This window comes from Oryza sativa, chromosome 3 (assembly GCF_034140825.1).
Source record: "Oryza sativa Japonica Group chromosome 3, ASM3414082v1".
NCBI classification, from domain to species: Eukaryota; Viridiplantae; Streptophyta; class Magnoliopsida; order Poales; family Poaceae; genus Oryza; species Oryza sativa.
The window spans coordinates 28,276,192-28,295,290 of record NC_089037.1 but is presented as its reverse complement, the minus strand read 5'-3'; the positions used below and the strand labels follow the sequence as shown (position 1 = coordinate 28,295,290).

Genomic DNA, 19,099 nt, shown 5'->3' with positions numbered 1-19,099 from the left:
CACTCGATGACAGTAGCGTACTAGTCACCGGGATGCTGCCATGCTAACAACTCTTGATCGATGGATGATGCATGCTTTGGTAGCTAAACAATGCAATTATCAATCGGTTTAAGCACCCCTCAACAACCCCCCCAAATACCACACGCTGATCCTGTCCTGCACTGATCTTCTTGGTCTTCTCTTCTCTCAAGGGCACCTAACTGACCTAACCATCACTCTTTCTGCTCGGCTCTGTTTCTGCTTCTCATTTCTTGGACTAGCAGCTGGAAAGGTCAAACGTTTCAACATGCCCCTCACGTCTCACCGGAAAGCTAATTAAGAGAGGCCAACCGGTTGGTTTAGCACATCATTTAGGTACTACTCCAAGGCCCTGTACTTTCATGATTATGGTTTTTCGTTCACATGTTTTCCAAACTGTTTATCAATGCTTTCATAAAATATTTCGTACAAACTGTTAATTCATTCGTTAAAACCCTCAAATAACCTAAAAAATAAAACCAGATAATCCAGCAATTACTATTGTAACCTCAGAAACTTTAACAAAATTGGAAAAAGATGTAGTAGGGACAGACGATGACGCTAATTAGCATGGAGTGCAAGATTCAGCTGAAATTTGGCAGGTTTTCGGGTGTAAAAACAAACTCGGACTCAACGACGACGCTACGTTATCAGATCACTAGAGATCGATACACACAAAGGAAGAGGACACGAGCTGTGTGCATCACTGAACAGACTCGCTTGGAAATTTTTGCACAAGGGTCCAACAGCAATGGACTTTGTCGCGGCAGGCAACGACGGCGACAGAGACAGCAGCAGCTTGCACTGCTCACCGGAATGCCGCCGTGCGGTGGACTCAAAGGCAAAACTCGATCGATCGATCGTTCGTTCGTTCGTTCAATTAGTCCGTCCTAACTCGACAGCGATCTCAGGGGAGGACCACGGCCAGCTAGCTCCTAAACTACTTGACTCCCCGATGTTTATCGTGTTGTCAGAAAACGCCGTCTTCGTTTTTAAATAATTGTTACAGTTTATCAGGCTGAGTTTTTTTTATTGAGTTTGAGAACTAACCTCTTGCAAACGCAAAACGGAGTAATTCATTTGCACATATGATTAATATAAATATTAGCTATTATTTAAAAAAGTGGATTAATATAATTTTTTTAAGTAACTTTTGTATAGAACTTTTTTGAAATAAAATCCGTTTAGCAGTTTGGAAAATATGCGCGTGAAAAAGAGAGATATAAGTTACGAAATATGTAATATGGATGATGGATAGGGTGTTTTAGGAAGATTGAGTGAGGGAGTGTGGTAGTAGTAAGAGCATCTCCAATAGTCTCTCCAAATCAAACTCTCCAAACACTCATATAGTCAACTCTCCATCTGATTTGGCTAGTTAAACTAGTTATTCACTTCAACAGTCTCTCCATCTACCCTCTCTATTACAAGTCTATTACAAATAGGACCCATATGTCAGTCTCTACTACTCTTCTTCCTCCTCTTCCAACCCATTTTCCCCACACATATATTTCCCTTCCTCCTACTGGACTATTGCATCATCCCCACATCATCTTCTTTGATACGGCGACGGCGGACAGCGGGCACGTGAAGCGACGACGGGCCGACGGAGAACAGCGAGCGGCGGTGGCGCCGAGCCTCGCCGCGCGGAGGCGGCGGGTGGCGCCGCGTGGAGGCCGGCGGCCGTGGCGAGCGAAGGCGGCAGGCGGCGCCACGTGGAGGCTGGCGACTGGCTTGGTGCGGCGGCGAAAAGAGGCCGGCGGTCGCCGTGCTCGTCCTCATGCTCGTGCTCCTCCCGTGCCTCTCCTCGGTTGCCGTGTGGGGATGGAGGAGATTGGCTGTGTGGGCCCACCATTGGCTAGCCAAATAGAGTGGTCAAATTTGGCTAGTGGAAGGAGGGTTTTGGCCAGCTGGAAGGCTTAGCCATCTGGTTGGAGAGGCTGTTGGAGCGCTTTTTAAGCTAGAATAACTAAAATTTGGCTTGAAGAGTGGGATGTGGAGGCTGTTGGAGATGCTTTAGGACCTTGAGTTAGGTAGCTCAAGATCATTCCATTTGTCCATTTTCAAATTTTTCAACCATGCGAAGTCACCCAATTGACTTGGAACTAGTGATTTCCATCGGTTTCAGCTCTGTCCTCCAACATTACGGTTTCGTTCGATTCAGTAGTTTGGCTGAGATGATAGACATTATAAAAAACGATTTGAGTCAATAGTACATGATTAATTAAATATTATAACATTAAAATTGTATTTATTTAATTTTTTAAAGAAACTTCTATATAGATGTAGGAGCAGATATTTTGAGGTAAAAATTTAACTTGCATTATATAAAGCTAGATTATTTTTTAGTACAATAGATATAGCCATAAATCTCAACCTTCAACAACATTGAACTTTTGAACCAAATTTCAAACCTTTTGGCACCAGGCCTAAAATGAACCAATTCATAAAACAAAAAGATCGTACAAAACTTGTACATGGCAAACGTTAGCGGTGAAAACGATTCGGATAATATCTGATCTGATCCGCTTCGAATCCGTCCGAAACGAGGATATAGTATGGGCTTTTAGAAATCCGGCGGATATCGAATCCGTCCGAAACGAGGATATAGTATGGGCTTTTAGAAATCCGGCGGATATCGAATCCGTCCGAAACGAGGATATAGTATGGGCTTTTAGAAATCCGGCGGATATGGATGCGGATATGATATCTCTAAAATCCGGCGGATGCGGATTATCCGACATTTTTATCGGATTATCCAATAAGCTGTTTGCCGAATAATCCGAAATTATCAACATATATAACCACTCTATCTATTGCATATAACATAAGTTGGTACATCCAATACCCTAATTCATCAATTAACAAAGATTTTTTAGTCTAAGGTTTTTATCGTCTCATGTCACACTCACGTAGCTATATTTTTTATATTATGAACATCATGTGTTTATGTTGTTTAGCACTTAATCATATAATTATTACGATGGATCATTTATTGATTATTGTATCGTTGTTCCTTGGATTTCTAACTGGATGTTGCATTGATCGCATATACACGTAGCATCCGATAAATTTAATCTGTTTCCGAACTGATTCCACACTGACTCCGCACCATTTCTGACATCTGAAACAATCCGCTCCGCATCCGCATCCGTACATTATTTGCATCTGCTCCGAATCCACTCAAAAAAAATATGGGTTAGGATATAGTATGACCACTATCCGTTCGAATTCGCTCCGTTTTCACCCTTCGCAAACGTGCCCTTAAGACATTTTGTCTCAACAAAAAAAGCGCGTGCAAGTCAGTGGCGACGAAGATATAGCAAAAATATCATGACGCAGTGTGAAGGGAGAGCATTAACTAACTAGCAAAGAAGAAAGAAGAAAAAAGTTTGGCAGCAGGGACCTTGTTGCAATAAACGAAAAGTCTAGGTTGTTTGAAGCAAAAAAAAGGCCCTTCCCCCCGTGACGACTGACGACTAGTACGAATCGCGCGTCTCCTCCTCCTTCCCTTTTATAAACCGGCAACTCGGCTCGGCGAGGCAGTCAGTATACTCTCACTCTGTCTCCTCCCCCGCGTCGGTCGCTTCGCTTCTACTGGAGGAGAGCAGAGGTGGTGGTTGGTGAGAGAGGATGCGCGGCGGCGGCGGCGGCGGCGGCGGCGGCGGCGAGGAGGCCGGCCAGAAGCTGAAGAGCATGGACGTCGACAAGCTGGAGAACGGCGGCGACAAGCCCGCCCTCAAGTACCACGGCTGGAGGGCCATGCCCTTCATCATAGGTACGGCGAGATCGCCGATTCGATCGTTTTCCCCCTCCGGCGGCGCCGGCGAGCGGCGATCGGCGGCTGATGGAGGTGTGGGGGGTTTGGGTGTGCAGGGAACGAGACGTTCGAGAAGCTGGGGACGCTGGGGACGTCGGCGAACCTGCTGGTGTACCTGACGCAGGTGTTCCACATGCGGAGCGTGGACGCGGCGACGCTGCTCAACGGCCTCAACGGCACCACCAGCCTCGCCCCCATCATCGGCGCCTTCCTCTCCGACGCCTACCTCGGCCGCTACCTCGCCCTCGCCATCGCCTCCGTCGCCTCCCTCATCGTAAGCCCACCTCCCCTCCTCCTCCGCCGCCGCCGCCACGCATTCGCCTCCCAATTCGAGGCCGGGCTTCGAATTTTGAGGCGGATGTCGCTGCGATTTGGGGGCGGCGCGATTTCGCTTCTCGGATTCAGATTTGTTTTTTTTTTTAAAAAAAAAAAGAAAATCGGGAGTTGGTGGCCTCTGGCTTGTCAGTAGCTCGGTTGGGTGTTGGACTTTCGAGTTGGCCTCTTTTTTGTTATTCTTATTTTTATTTTTCTTTTCTCTGCGATGGAAATGGGCGGCAAAGTGAGCGAGGAACCACGTGCGCTTGTGCGCTCGTGATTATTTTTAATTAATTAATTCACGGCGAATGTGGATTAGAAGAGTTCAATCCTTAATTATTTGGGCGGTAAATTGAAACGACATTAGTATAATTTAGTTCTGTGGTGAAATTTATATCCAAATTTTTGCTGGAAATAATGGGTTAATCTGCCAATACTAGTAGTAGCTTTCCCAAAGAGGCGGCGGCCTACATCGGTTAGCCTCGTGCCCTGCATTATCTGCTCCCCTTTTGCCAAAGCGGCACTTTGCAGCGGCGCAGTGGCTCATGATTAGCGCTCTTCTAATCCGTATTATATGCCCTATAATCCACTTTTATCTATCTTTGTGGGCAGCAGTATTAATTCTGCCCACACTAGCAGCTGGTTTTCTTTTTCTGATAACCCATGTACAACAACAACACATCATCAGTCTAAGCTAGTAGTTGTTGCATGCTCACCCTAGTTTTCTTGTAAAAGAAAAAAGGTATGGCCTATTTGACGTGGACATATTTACAATTATATGTACAAATATATAGGAGTAGTACACCTAGTTCTGTTTTGAATAGCTTCAGCTACACCTCTATTGTAGTTGGAGCCCAGCTAAAGTTTCAGCTCCATCTAAAATAGGAGTGGGGTTGGGTAGAGCGCTCTCACAAAATGATCTAAAGAAGTGGAGCTGGGTTTAGACCGATCCACAACTCCACTTCAGACCCAACTCCTGAAGCTAAATTTATAAGTTTGAGCTCTACCAAATAGTCACTTAGGTTGTGTTCGTTAGATGGGGTTGAGAGTTAATCTCCCGTGCACGGAAAACAGAGTGGTTTATTAGCATATGATTAGTTAAGTTAACTCTTTTTATTAGTTATTAGCATATGATTTATTAGTATTTTTCTAAAAAAGGAATAATATGATTTTTAAAGCTCTTTTTCTAAAAAAGAACTTTTGCAAAAAAAATGCATTATTTAGGAGTCGAGGCAGTTGGCTGGGTCTGTATTATTTGTGGATCTCACGTCGCTAATTTTAAGTTTTAAACATAGGAAACTGTGTTTGTAAGGGAACTTGTTGAGCATTTGGATTGGGTTAGTGGATCATCTCGATCTGTGCTGAATCCTGAAGTGGACTCGCTTCCTCTCCTCAGTTTGTTTAACCTTTCGCCTGTATTAATTTCAGTACAAAAATAACATGGGGACCAAACGGTGCCTTGGCTTGCCAGGCATGCAACACGGATAATTTTCAAGTTTTAATTAACTCTGTTCAACAATAATAGTACTACGTAGTACAGGGGCTTGGTTGGTGAGATGCAGTGTCCACTGTCCAGTTCAATTTGTAGTTGTGTTTTGACTTGAACGGTGTCTTTTTCTAAGGCCAAACTCTGGAAGGCCGTAGCACTGAAATCCCAAGATCCAACCTGGTTACATTATGTCATGTTTTCACACTGATAATAGTACCTGATTAGACTATCAAGACACTATTAGTTAGAACGGGGAAATCTCTTGCGTTTTGTTTGGATTTGCAGTAATTTTGTACGGTTCATCTAGTAGGAGTACAAGTGCTAGAATCTTGGGGGGCCTAGGCTAAGCATAAGAACTTTCTGCTCTGTGCTGTGCTGCCAAGTGCAAAGTGCAATGAGATGATGAACAGTGGCAGCCATTGAGGCTGAAGTGAGGTTGGGGATCCGGCCATCTTATCCGGACAATCTGTATGGAGGTGACTGCCAACTAACTGCGCAAGTGGGGTAGTGTCCTGGTGTGGCCATCGACATTGACCAGCTAGCTAGCTCACCCCCAATTCCTGGAATATATCAGCATTACTGTACACCATTAGTACTTAGCTGCGCTTGCATTTCGGTACACCTGTACAAAAAAATCAATTAGTTTCTCGCACTTGCTCGCACGAAAACGATATGCTCCCAAGTGAGAGTCAGTGCTGCCATCCAAAGCTCCAGGAATTGACTAGTGAGCTGCCCACGTCGCGGCATCAATGTCACACCACCTCCCTAACCATAACCAACCTGACTATCACCAACCACGTACTAGTACTAATGACGTAGTGTAATCATGAGCCCCATTTAGGTAGTAGTACTAAGCGTGTAATAGTATGGTTTGATAGCGAGAGCCACTTCTGACGAATGATGCTTGCGCCGCTGGTGCTCGTGGGGGCGGTGGGCCAGCTGCTTGATTCTGAAGGTCACTTCTATTGGAACGGTAACATAATTTTATATTGGATAATTTTTTCAAATTTTATGTTATTATTTAAGTAAAAAAAGGATCACACAGCTGATAATCAGCCATAAGAGTGTTCAAATCATCAGATTACAAATTTAATTTAAACAGTTTTCCCGGTTTGTGTGCTGTGCTCGCATGCATCTGTTGTTTTGGGCCGACTGGTTGTGCAGACAGAACTCGGCCCAACTAATGGCCCATTTAAGTTCACATGGGTTATTACACGAAACTCAAAGCCCATAATCATCCAATTCAAAGGCCCTCGTTTTTCGCTTATGCTTATAACTTATCAACTAAAATTTGAATTTTCAATCTTAAATTTGAAGCTGATTTTGAGGTTTTCTCATCGAAGTTTATTTTTCAACCTTTGCTTTTAAATCGCTAAGAACAAGTATATAAAAGTTTTATTCACAAATTACTTTTCGTTTGCAAAATAACGATGGCTCCAATGTACTAACGCATGGTTTCCTTCCAATGATGGACGGACAGGGCATGTTCTTGCTGACGATGACGGCCGCCGCGGACGGGCTGCACCCGGCGGAGTGCGGGGTGGGGGAGACGTGCTCGAAGGCGACGTCGGGGCAGTTCGCGGTGCTGTTCATGTCGTTCGCGTTCCTGGTGCTGGGGTCGGCGGGGATCCGGCCGTGCAGCATGCCGTTCGGCGCCGACCAGTTCGACCCCCACACGGAGTCCGGCAAGCGCGGCATCAACAGCTTCTTCAACTGGTACTACTTCACCTTCACCTCCGCCATGCTCGTCTCCGCCACCGTCATCATCTACGTCCAGAGCAACGTCAGCTGGCCCATCGGCCTCGGCATCCCCACCGCGCTCATGCTCCTCGCCTGCGTCCTCTTCTTCATGGGCACCAGGCTCTACGTCCGCGTCACCCCCGAGGGCTCCCCCTTCACCAGCATCGTCCAGGTGTTCGCCGCCGCGGCGAGGAAGCGGTCGCTCAAGCAGCCCAAGGACCCCAAGCAGGACCTGTTCGACCCGCCGCACACCAGCGCCATCGTCACCAAGCTGGCGCACACGGACCAGTTCCGGTGCCTCGACAAGGCGGCCATCGTGTCCGGCCCCGACGACGTGCGCGCCGGGGGCGCCGCGCCGTCGAACCCGTGGAGGCTGTGCAGCGTGCAGCAGGTGGAGGAGGTGAAGTGCCTCATCCGCATCGTGCCCGTCTGGTCCACGGGGATCATCTACTACGTCGCCGTCGTGCAGCAGTCGACCTACGTGGTGTTGTCCGCGCTGCAGTCCGACCGACACCTCGGCCGGAGCTTCCAGATCCCCGCGGCGTCGTTCACGGTGTTCGCCATGCTGGCGCAGACGCTGTGGATCCCCATCTACGACCGCCTCCTCGTGCCGCGCCTCCGCAGGGTCACGGGCAAGGACGAGGGCCTCACCCTCCTGCAGCGGCAGGGGATCGGGATCGCGCTGTCGACGGTGGCGATGGTGATGTCGGCCGTGGTGGAGGACCGGAGGCGGCACATCGCGCTGACGCAGCCGACGCTGGGGACGACCATCACCGGGGGCGCCATCTCGGCCATGTCCAGCCTGTGGATGGTGCCGCAGCTCATGGTGCTGGGGCTCTCGGAGGCGTTCAACCTCATCAGCCAGATCGAGTTCTACTACAAGGAGATCCCGGAGCACATGCGGAGCGTGGCCGGCGCGCTCGCCTTCTGCAACCTGGCGCTGGGGAACTACCTCAGTGGGTTCCTCGTCACCATCGTGCACCGGACCACCGGCGCCGGGAGCAACTGGCTGGCGCAGGACCTCAACAAGGGGAGGCTCGACCTCTTCTACTGGATGATCGCCGGCATCGGCATCTTCAACATCATCTACTTCATGATCTGCGCCAAGTGGTACAGGTTCAAGGGGGCAGCCGCCAACTGAGATGCAAGTGAAGTGAAGTTTGTTCGTTTGGGTGGTTAATTAATTATGTCAATGGCAGATAATTAATTGGTGGAGTGCTTTTAGCTGGGTTTTTTTTTTCTGCCTCATCATTTCTCTCTTGTATTTTTGTATCTGTGGTGTCTTGAATTATAAAATCTATAGGATTAAGTGGGTGAGGAAAGAGAAGGAAAGAAACAAAAGGGTTGGTTTCTTGTAAGTGGTTAAAATTCAAAGATAAATGAATCTTCAATCCTAGTAAATCGCTACTTGCTGTTTGACTGATTCACAAGGAAGTAAATGAAATAGTTTTGAATGAACCTTCAGGTTTGCTGTTTGCACTTGTATGACTTTGTTTGCCTTTTCCTCTTCATGCAGCCACACTCCATCAGAGTTCAACCTGGTCTCAGATACAATAATTTCATACTCAAAGCGTCAGAAAATCACAATTTCAACAGAGCTCTCTTCTTGCATAGCACACAATTCAATCCTCTGTGATATCAGATCCTCTGTGCTGGCATAAGAAGATTGCGTAATTAAGGCGTAGTAACAACTCGCAAGTGAGGCGACCACCTTTAAAACCTAAAGCTTCTGCAAGTGCAAAGTTACCGGCGGGGGGAGTTTTTGTCACCACAAAAGAGATGTACAACCACATTCCATGAAGGTGTACAACCAGACACCTGGATACCCATCACACAACTATACTTCTCCGGGCAAAAGACGGGGAAGAAAAGAATACACAACTATTCTCTTCTCCTATCTAACAGGGTGAGGCATTCTGACAACACCCTTACACTGTTTAAATTGTAAGAATCTCTACCAAAGAAAAAGAACGACGACTTAAGGCGAAGCAGATAATTACAGGGTGGAACAGAGCTAACCAGCTCACTCATTTTTTTTGTTTCCATTCTGGATGGATTGGCCTAATCATGTTGATAAAGATCTAGATAACAATCTACAAAAATGCTACCAGGATTGACAAATGGAGCTTCAAGTCAAGTGACAGTCAGAAGGTTGTTTTCATGCCCGTTATTGCTCACAAGGGGGCGCAGAGGATCATTCCTCCAAACACCATCAACAATAAATTTAATCTGGAGAATAGGCAGAGGGGCTATCAGATGAGATGAAAATAATAATGCCTGGAAGCATAATAAGACAGACCATTACCTCATATCTACCAGGATACAACCTCAGGTTTAAGGAAAAGGTGCCTCTTTCTGATCTTTCCATTCTTCTCTGCACAAAGTCAACAATGTTATGGAATTAGATTATCATCAGATTTCAGATGATAAAAAAATGTACACACAACACTTATTTAAAAAACTTTCCAATTTGAACATATAATAATAGGGGCATTTGCAAATTTGCCACCGGTTTTTTGAATATTGCAAGGATACCACTCGAATGACAGTTCTAGTGGCATTTTTGCAATTTTCTAGTGGCAGTTTTGCAATAATGATTCAAAGTAGTGGTAAATTTGCAATTGCCCCATAATAATAAGCATAACAAGGTAACAATGCGAATGTTATCAAGCATGGAAGTACAGAGCTATGTAGAGTGTCAGATTGGCTTCATTAACATTAAAATTATATTATATGAAATACAAGTGCTTGTTACATCGAATTGCCAATTACGATTCAAAACCAGAACCAGTCAGGTATGATGCAGTTATGCCTTCTGGACCAAATCTACTTTAAGCAAGTGCAGGACAATCTGAATTGTTCAAGCCATTCCCACTGAACTTCAAATACTTAAATGGGCAAAATCAATGATATCCATATGAGGATTCTAAACCTACTAGCCACATAGACGCATGATAGTTATTTTTCATATTATCTTTCAAAATTAGCACCACATGGCAGAACAATCATCCTAAGCCTTAGCGAAGTTCAAATATTACGAAAGGTAATCGAGAGCTGGTTGAAATGTTCACCTGGCTTGTCCAGCCATCAAAAGATCCAGTCAATAGAACCTCTGAAGCAGGATTAGACCACACAATATAAACAGTACGGAGCTCACTCAAGGCCTTCTCAGCTTCATCAAGCCTTCTTTGTTTCTCTTCAATTATTTTGTTCTTCTCACTGATGACATGGTATACAATTACTAAAAGGGAACATACAAAATTTAAAGCATAGGTAATCAGATATTAGGTGGACATACATTATCTCCAGTGCCATCTTTCCTTCTAATACTGCTATTTTTGCACGGATTGACCGCAGCTCTTCCTGAGCTTGCATTACTTTGGTCTCTTCAAATTCCCAATCGTCGGAGAGCCCATTTGGTGCTTTTGCTCCGTCACCTTCGGACTGGAAAAAAACAACAAAGTTGGATGCTTAGAACAATGAGTACAGTGCCTCTGGCAAGATCAAGGTGAGAGGCACAAAGCACAACTTCATCCACTAGTGTTTCATGTATTTGTATGCCCTGTAACTGCCATATTGCAATACAAAAGTAGCTGCCAGATGGAAGTGTTGCTAAATATACATTATAGTTAAAAATTACAATATTATGAACGAAATTTCAATGGAAAATCAAGTCATATCATTTCCACGTCTCTAATCTGCATTTTAATCAGGAAACTGCAAGTTAAAAACTCAAAATACATTTTTTTATTGCACACTTCCCGAGAGCATAAAGCAGATGGAGTATTAGACATACAAAAGTTTAATTAAATAAATGGAACTATCTTTCTTCTTTTGTTTGTGTGGCAGCAGAATTTTTACGTAAAACTAACAGCTTTACAGATGCAGAAAAAACACTTCGTGCACAAAAAATTATAGTCCACTAGTAATTCACAACAAATGAAAGCAAAATTGATGATGTTAGGGGAAATATACACACCATATCTGATATAACCTTGTCGAATCTTGATCTTAATGTATGAAGAGCGGCAGTAAGATCCAACTCCAAATTTTGAAGGCGTGCATGTATATCGTCTCTTTCAGAGTCTACATCATTAATATCATAATCATGTACAGCCACACCATTAGATGGCCCGTGCACGTCATCTTGTGCAAGAATGTCTAGGCCATCATGTCTAAATGATTTCCTGCTGTTAGTTGAATGGATTTCAGCAGCTGCAACAATTGACCTTGTCAACAAATAATCATCAAACAAATGGGATGCAGTACGGAAGAAAGTTAGTCATATGACCTTGAAAATCTGAAAAACCACCCTTGTCAAGGGACCATGTTCGCCATGCATCATTAGTCAAACTCTTTGAGCTTTTGTTATGTTCTAGTGCTCCATTTTGAGGATGATAACTATGTATATTTCCATTATCAGGTACCTTTGGAGTGTACCTGCCACCAGTTGCAGAGTGACTGGGTGCTCCACTCTGACCCATTAAAGCTGCATATATGCAACACAGAAGGATGATTTCAGTTATACACATTATATGCAAATACAAACTAGAAAAGGAAGTAGATAATACATCCAAAAGGAACACCACAAATATGTACAAACAAGTTATCCAATAACGACAAACCAAAAGTTCATTAATAATATTGTAAATTGTGGGGTGTATAATCACTTCATATTTCGTTTTACTTCATTTACAATATTGCCAATTACAATGCATGATTTAATCAGTGATATCAGTAGTCAAACATTCAATTTCACTTCTCCTATTTATAAGTTTCTAGTGGGTGACATAACTGTCGTTCGATGATACTAAAAGTGAACTAAGACTACCATGAATGTGCGATAATCGATAAAATACCTAAAACATGGTCAATCTTAGAATATAACATACATGCACACACTACATTTGAAGTTTAATCATATGATGTTTGTTTTACTATTACTCTTGATTGTAACTGGTGTTAAAATCAGAAAGACACATCACTGTGAAAAAGGCAACTTTTGGCCCCCTGTGCAGCTATATGTGGACAACTGATAAGCAACTATTTTACTAGGTACTCCCTCCATACTCATAAAGGAAGTCGTTTAGGACAGCGACACGGTCTACAAAACACAACTTTGACGTCTTGTTTCTATAAAAATATTTATTGAAAAGTGATATATGTATACTTTTATGAAAGTATTTTTCAAGACAAATCTATTCATATAATTTTTAGATTTTCAAACTCAACAACTTGAGAATTATTTATGATTTATATTCCCAAGGTTTAACTTAAACATTGTCCTAAACGACTTCCTTTATGAGTACGGAGGGAGTACTCAAGAGTGAAGAATTGTAATGGTTGATTTAGGAAATTCCCTACTGGAGGCAGAAGTAGGGAAGGTTTGTGGACAAGACCGTCATCCGCAAAAATCAGACGGCTTGGATAAACTGACATGAATGCCTCTTTTTGCCAGCAAGGAACTGCAGTACTGCACTGAATAGGAGCCAGCCACGATTCCACAAGCTGTAACCATGGGGGCAACAAGTGCACTGATACACGGACTAATCATCTCAAATGTAGTCAGATTAATGCTATCATCTCAAATGTAGTCAGATCAATGCTATCATCTCAAATGTAGTCAGATTAATGCTTCCCTAGGGACACGTAAAACTATTTTTGCGAAGCAAGTATATATGATGCACAATTGAAAACAATTGATGTTTCTGAAGAATATGCTGGGAATTGAAAACCCAACGCACCAACATTGTCGCGTTCCCCTCCCGCTCCATCGCTGCTCCGTGGGAGCGGCGGCCGGACCCTCTCCCTTTCCCTCTGCAGCCTGGTAAGCATCCCGTCCAACCCAGTCCCAAATTTCGTCTCCCTGCAAACCACCGCGCAAGCAAACGAACACAATCAGGAAGAAACGAACACCCCAAGGGAGCAAACAGAGCAACGATGCCGAGCAGAAACCCACGTCTCCTCCTCCTCCGTCTCCGGCTGGCGCCCGGACGGCGAAGCTTCCGCCTCCCTGAAACGCACGGGAATTTCAGCTGGAATTCATACGGGAGAGGGGGGCAAGGAAGAAAATACCCCAGTAGAAGGGAATAGCAAAACCCCACCTGGACGACGCCCACACGGCTCCCTGCGCTAGGTCGGAGGCGCCCCCCGCCGCCGCCGCCGCCCCCGCCTCGGGAGGGTAGTCAGGGTGCACGCCGACCGACGAGGAGGCCCTGCCTGCCTCCGCGCCACCGGAGGACCACCCGAGCGAGAGCCAGCCGCCGCAGGCGTCCACGGCGGCGGCGAGGTCGGCCCTCCCCGCGGCGACGAGCTCGGCGCGGGTGGGGAACGCCCCCGGCTTGTCGGACCGCCGCATGAACTCGTAGATCGCCTCCTCGAGGTCCTCCTCCCCGCGGGCCGCATTGGACGCCGACAACGTCCTCCTCGGCGCCCGCGTCTGCGTCGGCGCCGCGCGCTGGCGACGGTAGACGCGGCGGCGGCGGTGGTGATGGTGGTGGTGCGGCGCCGCGGCGGCGAGGAGGACGAGGCGTCGGCGAGGAGCGGAGGCGGGGGCTAGGGTTAGGGTTGGGGAGGGGAGAGGAGGAGGAGGGGTCACGGGGAGGGGGAGGAGGAGGGGGAGCATCGCGGTCGCATTTCGGTGCTGCTTCTCCGCGGGGGGGGAAACGCGATGGGTTGGGCGGGAGGGGGGAGGCGACGACACGAGAAAGATGAGGAGGAGGGGGGGAGCGAGACGGCCAGCCACTGCTGCCACCAGTGGCGACTGGCGACTGGCGAGCGATCCCTCTGACGCATGGGGCCCTGGGCAACCCAACCCCTGTTGCTCCTCCCTTCTTGGACCTTTCTGCACTGCAGAGTGCAGATCCCAATTTGGCAATTTGCAACCTTAGCACCGCGACCTGCTCAGGTGGCTACAGCTAGTAGCCTGCGTTTATGCCTGCTATTGTACAACTCTATCCGTCTCATTTTAAGTGCAGCCGTGAATTTATTTGTTTAATGTTTGACCGTTCATCTTATTTTAATATTATCATTATTATCAGATAAAAAATATGAATAATACTTTATACTCCCTCCGTCCCGAAATATAGCAACCTATGACTAGATGGGACATCACCTAGTACGACCTATGACTAGATAGGACATCACCTAGTACGACTTATGTCCAGATACATCGTACTAGATGATGTCTCATCTAGTCATAGGTTGTTATATTTTGGGACAGAGGGAGTACATTACTTAAATTTTAAACTTTTTCATAAATTTTTCAAATAAGACGGACAGTAGAACGTTGGATTTAGAAATACACAGATTTAAAATGGGACGGAGGGAGTAGTAGTAACAGAGTAGATATGCGCAAACAAGGAGCATGTGACTGATGGTTGGTCCTTTGATGCGACTTGGGATTTTGTGGATATGGAGGAGACTGTACAATGTGCCATCGTGGCGTTCTCTCCCTATTTTGATAGGGAACGAGATCATATATGCTACATTATTTGGATTTGAGTCACTAATATATGGTTTATTTATTATGATTTATGTGTAAGTGATCTAGAGTCACCTGGCATCATGGTAGAGAATCCGTGTCTATTTGATTGAGCTAAATATGGTGATGGCGGTGACTATGGCAATGAAAAATGATGTCGGTGGTGAACTGGTGATGGTAATAAATAGAACTGCCTGTGTTTGTAATTTAATGACATGACGTGCAAATTTGTATTGTTGGGTTGTTTTGTTCCAGTTGTGTGAATGTAAATAGCGTTGATGGAGAAAATATAATAGTGTAGTAAAAAAGATTTCATTTCGAAATTGATTTGGACTACATTGAAAAGGCTCATTTGTGACATGTGAAAGGGAACACGGGTGGTTGCTATATCCGAGAGATAGACACAAACACCTATGGGTATGTCCATACCTCTCACATCCTTGTCATCGTACGCCCGACAAATATAGGACAACATCAACCTCACATCATCGATTCGTTGATAACTTATCGTAAACATTTGAGAAATTTTTCAGTGAGCATAAAAATGCACATCTCCGATGATATTCAACATTCTCCGCGGCTTGTCTGATTGGATTGCCACGCAATTCGTTCAAGCAGAAAACGGTGACAGCTTTGACAGTGAGGAGCATATGACAAAAAGGCCAAGAGGCAGACACTTCCGTTTTGTTATTATGGGCTGAAGAGAGAATAGAGAAAGCTGGAAAATCACAGCTATGGAGGATAGCCGGTGCCAATTATTTCATCGTTGGTCGAGACGGTTACTGGTTACTGGATGCATGAGAGGCCATGAAGTTATTTCCACTGAACTGATTGTGTGAGCTGGATGGTTGATGAGCAAACAAACAGCAAAATTAAATTTTGAGTTTATGAGTGATGGCATGGGGTGTAGACAGCTGCGGTTCAATGTTACCATCGGATTCTCCGTTCATCATTAAGCAGTTCTTCCATTTCAAAATTTTGCCAAAATTTAAGCTGGACTTTTTCCTCGGGCCGATTTGAGAGACGGCTACTCCTTGCCAAGCCAACCTGGGATTTTCCTTACCTTCGCATGCTTTAGTTCAATATAGTTCATGCTGCGAGAGTACGCCGTGCCAAATTGTCGATACACAGATTTTGAAGGCGTACCTGCATATATATGGATTGAGATCCTCTGACTTCAAGTTAGAGAGGCGTGATCATTGACATGTGGATCCGATTGCCAGTGACAATGACTTCGACTACCATTAGATGACATGTTAACATCATCTTCCGCGAGCACATCGTCTCTGGCCATCATGTCCAAATGATTTCCTGCTGTTGGTTGAATGAATGTCAGCGGCTGCAACAATATTAACCATGTCAACAAATGTTTATCCAACAAATGGGATGCAAGTATAGAAGAATGTTAAGTTCTAATATGACCTCGAAAATCTGAAAAAACAACCCTTGTCAAGACATTCCGAAAATCTGAAACTTTTACGGCAGCTTCGGTTCTAACAAAAAAAAAAAAGGGAAGCTATTGCAGTAGTTCCGAATCAAAGGCACCATATCCCGTATCTTGAATTTAAGTAGACATATCCTATAATATTTCCATAACTACAGGCGGTTTCCCATTTAAGTGACTAAACAATAATCCATCTGCCACAAACATGCCAAATCTTGTTGCGTGCGCAGGATTTATAACCATTTACTAGATGTGTAGCCTCTTTAACGTATCATGTTTGGCTAGTGCTACATGAATAGAGACACCAAACGAACACATCATGAATTTAAATATAACGGAATTCCGCAACAGTATCAGTTAATCTGTATGATGATACATCGGTTGACACACCCCTTGTTCCTGGGTCACCACGGGGATCTTCTCGAACGAGAAGAGGGAGGACACCAGCTGAGCTCCAAGCTTTGGATACAGAATCACTTGCATCACCCAAAATCAATGAGGAAACTGCATCAAAACTGCATGCAGCAAGTCAAGATCTCGTGCAGCTGCACTGTCACTAGAAAGTTCACCCAAACATAAAAGGCTAACAGCTCCAAGATAGTGAAGAAGAGCTGCAACTATTGATGTCGTCATGGCAGCTGATGACCCAAGTCCAGTTTTGGCAACTTCAGGTTTGCTCCAGTCATTGTTCCATAATTCCATTAGCAACTTCTGAATTAAATGTAATTGGACAGAATGGAGGCAGCGAAAGCAATACTTCTGGTCTGGAGTTAGAGGGAGGCCACGTGCTTCAATCTGGAGAAACGGTGGAAAAAGACAAGTTAATTATTTAACAGCGGCACAATGCTCCAAAAGTGAGTTATATTCAGACATAAGTTAATCATGGAAAGAGAGTATATTTGCAGTTTATAAAACCATGCAACCCATCCGCATTGATTTTTAATTTTTATTTTTGCAGCTGGTTCATCCTTCACAGTTCCATTGAATATTTATTTGTGGACACAATAGAGGATATCATATCATGACCACACAGAGTACAATACAAAAACTTTTCAACTTTATAAAGTACATAAGAGAAAGGATAGACCTCAAAGCAATGCCATTACATTATAACCAATCGTGTTCAATTTATTGCAGTTACAGATAGGTGAAATGTAAACATTTGCCAATGGAATGATAATTCAATTAGCAGAGAATCTAACATCACCAGGTATCAGATATACAGAGAGAAAATACTTATTACAAAGCATAAAGCATATCTTCTCCCTTATGGTTCTGCCTGAGCCACCCCTTTTCAGTAAATTATCCGAGTAGTCATGAAAAATTACCAAAAGTTTTGTTCAGACATCTATCCAGGAAAAAAAAATCAGCTGAAAATTACTACAGATTGTCAGGAGGGAAAGAATAGAAGGCTTTTTCTTAAATCCTTAATTAGGCACTGGCAAGTGGCAACCGTGTTTGTTAGTGCTTTTCGTGGGATGCGAAGAAAATATATGTTCAAGATTAGGTGGTCAGCAAAGCTGAAAGAATCAACTAGGGCCACGTTCAGATTAAGTCACACTTCTTTGTTAAATTCTAACCTGGGATTGGTGAGTTAAGCTCTTGGCTAAAGGAAAGCAAATGCGTGACAACGCAAGCTAATTCAGAAAAGAAGCTTTACCTGTTCTCTATAGGAATAAAAAATCGTTGCAACCTACAAAAAATAGAGATGAGAATTTAACAACGATACGAAATCAAATTATAGCGTGGTATTCAAAATGATTCGGACAGGAGCAAAACTTGAGACTAAAATCGCAAAACCTTGCAAAAGCAAAGCTTGTCCAGTGCATCCTTCCCCTCTTTGTCAGCGACTGTCACTTCCGCAGCTGCCACCGAGAATTGCACTGTCTTGTTCCACAAAAGGGTTTGCAGATTCCCTGCAACATCAAGTCATTAACCACTATCACCAAACATGATTACATGAGGTCCAAGTCTCCAATGACAACTACAGAGCAGAGTTCTGCTGCGCAAATGGTACAATCCCAGCAAATGATCATGGACTACTTACCTTGAGGACGTCGATTTCTTCGGGGAGAGCTTGTAGGTGGCCTCCCGGGAGAGCTGAGGAGATGTCACTTTCACATTCGTCCACGCCTAGTAGCAATTTACCATATGGGACAGGTACCACACAGAGTAAGGATTAGTTCTCCCTGATGGTGATGGCTACTAAATTGTGTGAGAAATAATCTGGGGTTTCGGGGGCTCACCCATGCCCAGGATTCGTCGTGGGTGAGCTGGTCGCGGGGCGGGAGGACGACGGCGTAGAAGCGAGCGGTGGTGATGAGGACGAGGCCGGCGTTGGGGCGCTCCAGCACCTAGGAAACCTCCCGCGACGAGCACCTTCCCCGGCGCCGACGCCGACGCCGCCCCCCTGCCCTGCCCTGCCACAGGGATCGGTCGAACGGTCAGACCTGGATCGAGGGCTAGGCAATCGAGGTCAAGTAGAGAAAGAGAAACACTCACACTTCCATTCTCGGCTTCGGCGGCGAGGGGGGACGCGATCCGGAGCTCACGGCCGGCGGCGGGAAATGCCGGGTAGCGCGCGCGGCGCGGCGCAAGCACGACGACGCACGCCGCCTTTCGAGGTCGCTCCGCTTACGGCGGGGCGGGGCATAGGAAGCGAGGGGCATCGCGAGCGCGCGGGCGCACGCGGTGGCCGGGGGGAAGGACGACGACGGCGGCGGCGGCGCCGGCGGCGAGATGGCCTTTTGCAGTTACGCGGGCTCGAGGACTGGGCTTGGTGAAATGGCCTCC

At 45.4% G+C, this 19,099-nt stretch overlaps 2 protein-coding genes and 1 long non-coding RNA gene across 3 annotated transcripts; 1 reads left to right on the top strand and 2 right to left on the bottom strand.

Moving 5' to 3' along the window:
- Positions 1-3,560: 3,560 nt before the first annotated feature.
- On the top strand, positions 3,561-8,864 carry LOC9269916 (protein NRT1/ PTR FAMILY 2.11). Its single transcript, NM_001418486.1, has 3 exons — positions 3,561-3,793; positions 3,892-4,109; positions 7,120-8,864. The coding sequence occupies exons 1-3, from the start codon at positions 3,649-3,651 to the stop codon at positions 8,518-8,520; spliced, it is 1,764 nt and encodes a 587-aa protein (NP_001405415.1). The 5' UTR covers positions 3,561-3,648; the 3' UTR covers positions 8,521-8,864.
- Positions 8,865-9,110: 246 nt separating this feature from the next.
- LOC4333759 (Protein FLOURY ENDOSPERM 6, chloroplastic) lies at positions 9,111-14,060 on the bottom strand. Its single transcript, NM_001418483.1, has 9 exons — positions 13,484-14,060; positions 13,339-13,392; positions 13,124-13,245; positions 11,671-11,868; positions 11,359-11,594; positions 10,678-10,823; positions 10,451-10,598; positions 9,685-9,753; positions 9,111-9,608 (listed from the first exon to the last, which is right to left on the bottom strand). Exons 1-9 carry the CDS (start codon positions 14,002-14,004, stop codon positions 9,513-9,515), a joined length of 1,590 nt encoding a protein of 529 aa, NP_001405412.1. The 5' UTR covers positions 14,005-14,060; the 3' UTR covers positions 9,111-9,512.
- Positions 14,061-16,524: 2,464 nt separating this feature from the next.
- Positions 16,525-19,099, bottom strand: LOC9271648 (uncharacterized). The gene is made up of 6 exons (XR_001544361.3): positions 18,809-19,099; positions 18,553-18,726; positions 18,354-18,439; positions 18,107-18,222; positions 17,967-17,999; positions 16,525-17,101 (listed from the first exon to the last, which is right to left on the bottom strand). It is a non-coding gene; the product is annotated as an uncharacterized lncRNA (long non-coding RNA).